At 33.1% G+C, this 9,455-nt stretch overlaps 1 protein-coding gene across 1 annotated transcript; it reads right to left on the bottom strand.

Moving 5' to 3' along the window:
* Window positions 1–835: 835 nt before the first annotated feature.
* Window positions 836–9,208, bottom strand: LOC111701974 (uncharacterized). The gene is made up of 18 exons (XM_023473483.1): window positions 9,154–9,208; window positions 9,039–9,094; window positions 8,763–8,845; window positions 7,617–7,723; window positions 6,870–6,961; window positions 6,735–6,815; window positions 6,548–6,669; window positions 6,187–6,376; window positions 5,558–5,620; window positions 5,144–5,223; window positions 5,003–5,087; window positions 4,599–4,686; window positions 4,388–4,537; window positions 4,077–4,335; window positions 3,633–3,755; window positions 2,622–2,736; window positions 2,279–2,352; window positions 836–1,643 (listed from the first exon to the last, which is right to left on the bottom strand). Exons 1-18 carry the CDS (start codon window positions 9,206–9,208, stop codon window positions 1,568–1,570), a joined length of 1,899 nt encoding a protein of 632 aa, XP_023329251.1. The 3' UTR covers window positions 836–1,567.
* Between the last annotated feature and the right edge of the window lie 247 nt (window positions 9,209–9,455).

Below are 9,455 nucleotides of genomic sequence, written 5' to 3'. Positions count from 1 at the left end.
ATGATAGGGACTGAAAAATTAGACTTTGTGACATGTTTATTGGGACACCCTGTATGATATATTTATATAAATCTATTTGAGTAGTTTTGATTTAGATTTGGTTGGGTTTGGTTTAATTTACAATGGGAGAAAGAACATTGGTGGTCAATGTGAGGTTACTTTTAATATTAGAATTAAAGAACAGTTGGGGTTCTATAATTATCTTAATGTATTAGGCTTCTGGATAGATATAGGTTTCAGTCTTTCAGGATATTTAATTACCCAGCATCATGTTCAGAAGTTTTTAAATTCAGATAAAAAAAATTGACGATTTTATCAAAAACCATGTGTTCTAATTTTTATATGATTTATATTATTTATTAGACTTTTCAAGTTTTGCACATTTAAATGCATTTTTTTAATAAACCAAACCTCCATTGATTTCTTAAAACTTGGTGATGATGGTGATATTTAAACATTTTTTTGAAAATATATATTTCTTTCTGGGTTGACACTCTTTTATAGTTCTAACGATAATCATACGGTTTTATATTAAATTAATAACATTTTCATCAAACGATGGATTGAGATATCATTTGGTTTCTACCTAAAATTTGAAATGACATGTTTTTCAAAAATAATCTATATTTATAAAAACAAATTTGTGTTTTTATAACCAGGTTATTTTCTTCTAAATCTTAAAGATAAAGAATTGAATACACTTAATCCCGATCACTTAATCCGTATAACTTAATCCGTATCACTTAATCTGAATATCTAATGTGGATACTTTAATGTCCTGCATAATCCGCTCTTTTTCTCTCTATTGTGACAGTTTTCTCATTAAATGGCGCTCAACATGTTTAATTTCCTTTATTCTGATTGGGTGATCGTTATTCTGTATACGCCACTTTATTGGTTGAATTTTATACACTTTTCGGGCGAACTGAAGATTAAATTAATCTTGAGATTAATGAAAAGATGAGCTCAGGCAGGGTTCTGCAGTGTTCAGCTTTGTTACAAAATTTAACTTAACAATCCTTTCATCTCACAGTTAAACTAAGGACTTGAAACAAAATAGAAAATTCTATTTTGAAAATGTTGAGAAGAAAATGAAAGGAGTTGGGCGGGCCGGGGGTGGGAAACTGAAGCACCGCCCATTTATCCCTGGAACGGTTTAAACCCCGTGAAATAAACCTACTTTATATAGATTACATACATTAAAAGGGGCTGACCTGGCTTTTTATACAAACATCGGAGACAAGAACTAATTATAACAATATTAAACAAATACAGTTTTTTTTTCATATTTGGTTTAAAATCAGATTTCAAATTTGATCCGACAGTATTCATAATTTAAGATATCTAAGGTCTACAACTTCGGTTAGAAAAGAAATAGAAAATCAGAGTTAATGGCAGAAACTCAATTCCTTTCATTTATGGAAACACTGTATGAAAGGTTAATATTTTGCAAATCCATAAATTAAAGAGAAAAATATCTTTTTCGCAATTCTCAATTGTTTAATGGATGGCCAGTGAATGAAATTAAAAACATGATAAATGTTTTATTTCTTACAAATTATTATCTTTAAACGAATATTGTATCTTCCATCTTTAGTTTGAGGTTCGTATCGTCTTTGCCTCTGTATTCTCCAGATATGGACCTAAACATTTATCCCAGCTGAATTCTTTGTACAAAAATAAAATTCTTGAATACTTTAAACTATTTAAAACTTAACATGATGCCCTTATTTTTAATACACCGATAATATAATCTTACAGTTAAAAACTTTCACTTGATCGTGTTAGATTGTTCGAAAAACAATAAAAGTGTTTTGAACCAGAAAAGCTGGTATCTAGCTAGAAGAAAAATATATACAGATAAACTTAAAATTTTGTAATCCTTTTATCTTGGCAACCTGATCGATGCTGTCAACCTTTGATATCCTAAAATTTGAAATATTTTGGAGTTTAAACGCTTTGCATGAGTTAGATAAGCACAGATGTATATTTTATAACTTTTAGTTAACACCAAAGAGTATGGATTATAAGAGAGATGGAATCGACCCGGCCCGCCCTACCATACATGCTTTGCAGACAGAGTACTCCATTTAAAAAAGATTTTTCCAAAAGTCGTCGTTAAATTTGTTAAATGTTGATTTTTTATTTTACAATATTAAATAAAACCAACTTTTTATATCTTAAAAAAATACGCTTGTATCGCTAATATTTTTGCATCCCAAAAAATGTATTTGTTTGCGTTTTTGAGTTAAAAAAGTTTTAAAAAATAATATTTTACCAAGATTTTCCTCCACTGGTGAATAGAGCTGTGAAAGTAGCAGAAATGATAAGTCTCTGACAGATAATTGACACCTAAAGCCGCTATTAGTGTTATTTAAAAAAATATTTAAGTCAAATCACAAATTGTATGAGAAGAATGAACTAGAAGGAGAAGAAAGAGATGGGGGCGCGATGTAATCTTCGATCTTAAAACAAAACAAAACTTATATTTGGATGTTTTGTCAAAACTTAGTCAATCCCATTTTGATGTTAAGCCAAAAACAAGCCCCTTGTACCATTTCAGATCCCACAAAATAGTTGAGCCTGATTGTTTCAGCCGTTTCAACGTTCATATTGGATACCTTGAGTCTAGTCTGTGGAGGAAGAGTTGGTGGAAGACGGATATTTTCAGTTCTAGATCTTGTTCTTTCAGCTAGACCATTCATATCAAAGGTAAACCTGCCACCTAACTCTTGTCTAAATAAAGAAATGAGTTTTTGCAACAACCTCTAATTTTTAAATGATTTTATCTTTGCAACCCGCTGTTGTAGACCTTTAATATTTCAAACCGTCGCTCAAATGGAACCACCAAAAACCGGTTCCAATTGATCGCCGGTTCACATCTCAAAACACTGAATACAATTTCAAGTGGAACCAACCATGTTTTAGCTGCATCTCAAATTTGAGACACAGCTCAAATTCTTTAAATTCGGCCTTGGCTTCCTTTATTCAAAATTACCTTGATTGACTTTTGAATACTAATGACTAGTTGTCTATTGACTATTGAGTAAATTGGCTATTAGCTACTAATAACTAGTATGAAATCTTAGAACCAGTCAAGGTAAGTTAATCATATTCCAAATTAACAAACGTTTAAAAGATTTTAATTTAACCCCCTCATGATCGTTCTCTCTTCAGTAAAATTATTGAAATTGGACCCACAAAGATCAATAGTTAGCTGGCACTTTTAATATGCCTGCACACAAATGAGTTATAAACTCCTAAACTCCTAAATTCAAAAGTTTTAATTAAAGGAAAGCTGTGTTAATTATATCTATACACAACTCAAAACTAATTAGAATTTATTATTAAAACAAATATATTTTAAAGTATTGTTGGTTTAGGTGCAAATACAGGGCTGCGTACCAAGAATAAGACTGTAAAGACGACCTGAAAGTCTGAAACTCATAAAATATGACGATTATAAGGTTAAATTCTGCCTTCTGCCTTTAGTATTGTCTTTTAATGACGTATTTATTGACATGGCAGCAGTTTAAAGTTGCAGAGAATCCTAAATATGAGAAAATAGACATTATAAATTCTGTACAGTCGTTTCTGAAGTCTTATTCTTTGTGGGTAACCCTGGTTTATACCTGAAGTCTAATTTACTGTCTATTTTCCCGCTCTCATCTGTGTAACTAAAGTTTACTTTAGGAACATTGTCGAGAGAGAACACTTGATACTTGGGTGCAAGAGAACCATCGCTAAGTTGAAACCTGGAAACACAAGAGTTAATGGGGCTGCTAATGTAGTTTAAAGTGAACCTTGATTCAAAAAGTAACCATTAATGATTCACAACAGTATTCTTGAAACCTTTATCTGTTCAATAAAGGGAAAGATGTTTTTAAAGTTAAAAAGGGTTTAATTCTATCAATTTCTTTATGACTACCTGTAGAGAAATAACAATTGAAAATAATAAATGTTCATACTTTTACGGGTACAGTTGTGAATCCAGCGCTGCTCTGTTTGCACGGAGGGTCACTTGGAATTACCCTAACAGTCCATTTCAAAAATGTCATGAAAGTGTTTTACTTTACCTATGTTCCACCTGGGCATTAACAACCTCAATTTTGTTCCAAATTGGATTAGTAAACTCCTCAGTAGTGTTCTCGTCCTCTAGAGTTTTCAGAGTGAACCATTCGCTTGATATATTCACATTTTCCCAATCTACACTGACCACAACCTGATGATGGTTATAATTACCACCATGGATTTGCCGAAGGGATCCAATAGGGGTTTCCCAAGATTTTAGAAAGTCTTCCCCATCAACATTAGGATCATTGCTGATAACTTCATCTAAATAAAGTAAGATATGGCACAGATCAAATTAAGTTGATGAAACTACTACCGTCAAAGTGATACATGCAGGTTCCAGTGAAGTTGTTATCACTGTAGATTATCCAGGCTCCGGATAAGATTTCAGAGCTGCTAGGGAATGGGTTTAGATTAAAGCTTGAGAAGCAGTCAGATTCCTCATAGATGTTAGCATATTTTCCATCTAAACAATTTCTATTTTACAAATACTAAGTTCTGTGGATTCAAAGTTTAATTGAACTTACTTAGTAAATCATTTGCTGTCACGTAATCATTTCCGATAATAGTTTTGTCAGCAGTTACACCAATCAGAGATCTTCCATGAGATTCGATCTTAGAATGAATCATTAATAATTTAATTTATTTTGATTAATGCGGTTTGTTTTAATTATAATAGTTTCTAAGTAATCTAAATAGGATATGTTGCCAACAAAGAAAATGAGTCTTTTCATCAAATCATGATTTTTTTAATCCCGGCCTAAATCTTTGCAAGCTGATGTGGTATGAATTCTTTGAACTCAAATAATCAAAGTTTAAAAATCAAAGATTTCACCATTAGATTGCCAGCTCAAATTTGCGGGTTGTTGGGGTTGTGGCAATGACTAATTCCTTTTAATAAAAAATTTGAAGATTGGAAACTCTTCTATACCTGGGTCCACTGCTGGCTATGTTGGTTCTCTAGATTGATTTTAAACCAATTGCTCCCAAATGGCATGCTTGAATTAATCCCTGCTCTAAGAAAACAGATCTAAAGTTTATAAAAAATAAAATGTAATTATCTCATACTAACCTGTACCAAATAGCTCCAGATGCTGATACTGCCCACACAATATCATCCCCGCTAGATATCCAAATCATTTGTCCATCAACCTTAAAGAAATCAAATTGATTCCATGTTTCTATTTGCAGGGTCAGTAATCAATAAAAGATAAACGTGCATTTGAGAGAGGAGTGGAGCAGTACATATTTATTATTCTAGAGGGTAAACTTGAGCTATTGAAATATTTTTTCCCTTAAGGACATTACTGTGAAGTGACAGTAACACTACTGCTGACACTACTGGAGACACTACTGCTAACACCAGTGGTGACCCTACTGGGGACACTACTGCTGACACTACTGGCGACACTACTGGAGACACTAAAGGTGACAATATTGCGACTCTACTAATGACATTTCTGATGACTCTACCTACATGCAATACCTTAGTCCACGCAGAGCTCTCAGAGTCTTGACTTAATCCATATGTACCGTCTCTGTACAACACCTAAATCACAGTTCTGGATTTTATCATTACACTAAACGTTTTGGCTTGACAAATTTAGTGCTTGGAAAAAACAAATTTTAATAAGGCAGTTGACAAGATGGTAAAGTTTACAGCCTGTTTGAGACATTGTTAGCCATGCATGCATTCTTTTTATTTAAAACATTAACACTTTATCCCTTGCTAGCCAATTAAAAGAACTGTGAGCGTACTTTCTAGTGACCTTTCCTTTAAAGAGTGGCATCACTGATTCACAACCTTTGTCTGATAATCGAGGGTATATATTTCAGTGAATTTATTTTTAAAGTGTTGTGTAAAAAGCTGGAAATCGGGAGTGTATGCTAGTGTACTGCGTAAACGGCATTATTCACATTCATTCCCAGAGCATCTAGAATATTCTATGTCCAATGCTGTTTTTAAAAATTTGAATGTGAATTTTTACGTTCTGGGTCTTCTAAAAGCAAATATTAATATTTCTTAAATATGAAACAACTTTCAAATCAACAATCTTATCCGTTTTTGAAGATAGATAAGAAACATGTATAGGCCCTGTAATGATAATTTCTAACCTGATGCTCTGGCGTGATGCCCCAAACTCCAGCTTTGCCAACACTGATATGGATCAGCTGTCCAGATATCTCCTGCCACTTGGTCCCGATCGGATTGGATGATTTGGCACCAGCCCGGTACAGGATCTTGTTTTTACTGTTGATGGCCCAGCTGGAACCTCCAGGTCCAACCGAGCACATCTTTAATTCTCTAAACACCAGTAAAAAGTCATTTTTTATCAAAGATACTCTCCAAATGTTCATAAAGTTATCAACATTACGACCATAACTAAAATATATGTAGAAAGGACATTTGTAAAATCTCATTTGGAAGTGGCTAAAAAACCCTAAGACATTCCAATATTCATGCTTCAGGTCTTACCCGCCATCATTGCCAAGCGGCACCCAGTCAGATCCTAATGGATTGCTTTCAGAGAGCTGTGTTCTCACAAGGATTTGATTCTCTGTGCTCACGCCCCAGATCACATTGTCCCCAACAGAAATCTAATTATGACATCAAATTTTGATAGTTGTTACAAATACAAATACATTTGGTTTCAGTATTAAACCTGCTTTATGCTTCCAGGAACTAGGATCCAGTCCCTCCCTTCAAATCCTTTCTCATACCCAGTCCCTTTACGGAAATGTACCTTAAAAACGGAATAAGTTTTCATTTTATTTTTTTTAAAGTTAATCTTTGAGACCTGATTTTTAGTGTCGATGGCCCACAGCCCAGCTCCCCCAATGGCTATGCTGATTATCTCTGGGCTTTGGATGCTCCACCACTGACTATTATCTAAATATATAAAAACAACAATCATTACAGAATGGGGAAAAAAATGTCAAGTCAGAAACAATAAATAAGTAATATATTACTATGTTGCAAATAAAGTGAGGATTCTGACAAGTTCTAATTAACCATAACAAACACATACAAATATAATATCTCTTATCTACGGAGAACTCAAAGGCTTTTAAAAATAAAAACTAAATCTGGGGTTTAATATTTTTTTCTTGTTCTTAGGCACTTTGCGCGGTGTCTGAGAAGGCCCAAGATAAACTTGAATAATGCAAACAATCTTTATTAAATTGTATTCATGGCCAGTCTTACTTAAAGTAAACACATTACATGCATATTACATAATATAAATATGACAAACTGTTTGAACAAAAACGTTAGATGTTCAGAACACAAAATTATAACAATGGTCATTCAATCAACATAATATTTCCAAGAGCCCTGAAAATAGTAAACTTAAAGGGACTATCTGCGTAATTTCAAATTAACCTCCACATAATATTTTACATTCTGGATTCACAATGGTACTCAGATAATGGTTTAAAGGGTTTCAAATTAAGTCCCTCATGTATCACTTTAAACGAAGGGTCACTTGAAATTACGTCTGCAGTTCCTTTAACAAATGCAAATTACTGTCACTGTTGGCAGTTACCTTTGAATGATGATGGGTTGAAAAGTATGGCATGTGGTACTGTCTTCTTAATATCCTTGCACTTCATAGATACTATACTACCCTGCAGATTGTTCAGATTTGGATACCTAGGATACAAAAGTATGGCATGTGGTACTGTCTTCTTAATATCCTTGCACTTCATAGATACTATACTACCTTGCAGATTACTTAGACCTGAATACTTATGTATACCAAATACTGATACAGGGTTCCCTACAAAGGATAAAACTGTAAAGACGACTTTACGGTGTTTATACATATATCCATGGTTCACATGAACTGTAGACTTGTTTCTTTATTAAGCAAATCATCAAATTAGCCTTTAAACGACTATGTGCAAGACAAAAGACTCAATTTAATCTCATAATCATTATATTTATGAGTTTCAGGTCGTCTTTCCAGTCTCATCCTTTGATGAAACATCAGTTTTTTTATTAAGTAACCTTTAATTTATAAAGTTGCATGTCTAATTCACAACTGTGAATTAGACAGACACACAGCCCAGTTGTGAACCTAACTTGCCACTTTACTAATGGAGGGTCACTTAAAAATATAAAATATGCCATTTTTACATTTCTTTTAGTATTAGTTTGTGGTTTATAGATAAACTTATCATTGTGAACTTCATTATTTTTTAACAAAAGATTAAAACCGTAGATTAATAACAATACAGATAGTAAAATAGATGTCGTCTTTTCAAGATTTTGGGGGTTTTTTCTTTCACAATAACCCTGAGGCAGAAACCCAAAGGAGTTACGCGCAGCATGCTCTCTCTCTCTTGTAATTCAACGCAGCAAATGCAAAACTTCTTTTGGGCTCTGCTTCTGCTTCAGGGTTATTGTGAACGAANATCCATTTTATTATAATCCTTCCTCTTTGATCCAGTTTATCATAATCCTTCCTCTTTGATTCAGTTTATTATAATCTTTCCTCTTTGATCCAGTTTATCATAATCCTTCCTCTTTGATCCAGTTTATCATAATCCTTCCTCTTTGATCCAGTTTATCATAATCCTTCCTCTTTGATCCAGTTTATTATAATCCTCTTTGATTAGGTTTATTTTAATCTTTGCTCTTTAACTCAAACTTTAATCCGGTTTAATCCTTTGGTCCAATTAATACTTACAATCCTTCCTCTAGACAGGCCAGGAATCCCTTGTATCTATCCTGGCTGTAAACAATCCAGGGATTTCCAGAAACAGCAGCAGACTTAATAGAAATATTTGAAAAAGTATAAATCTTTTACCCCTGCCACCCCCCCCAAAAAAAAAAACATTTTTTGGGACACCTACTGTCATATTTCTTGGGACACCATGTATTTCCTTGAATCTCAGGGTTAGATGTCATTTCCCCTTTATAATGAATAATTATTATCCATTTTAATATTTTGATAAAAAATTACCTTTATATCAAATTTAACACCAATGTGAGCCAATCTTAGATCGATCATACTCTCCCCTATAAGCACAATAGAATTAACTTAAAAATACTTTTTTTAATTCTTTAAAATTTTTTACCTAAATCCTTTTCTTGACCTTTAAAATCTTTCTCAGCATAAACTTTGATTCCCATTTTTCTAAGAAAAAAAGTTTTAAAACTAATTTTGTTTAAACAAAGATATTTGTTTGACCCTATCAACCCTTTGTATTTTTTTTCAACATCATAGTTTTGAACAAATTTAAAAAAAAATAAGAAATGGTTAATAACTTTTTATTAACTAAGCAGGCCTTGAAAAGCTGGACCAGTGACATGTATCTCAACTCTAAGGGCAAAATCATGGGGGGGGGTGGAAACGGTGGGCGGATTTTTTACAATGTCA

The sequence above is a fragment of the Eurytemora carolleeae genome, unplaced genomic scaffold (genome assembly GCF_000591075.1).
Source record: "Eurytemora carolleeae unplaced genomic scaffold, Eaff_2.0 scaffold444, whole genome shotgun sequence".
In the NCBI taxonomy this organism is placed as follows: domain Eukaryota; kingdom Metazoa; phylum Arthropoda; class Copepoda; order Calanoida; family Temoridae; genus Eurytemora; species Eurytemora carolleeae.
Note: the sequence above shows the minus strand (reverse complement) of the source record. Positions and strands in the feature narration are given on the sequence as shown.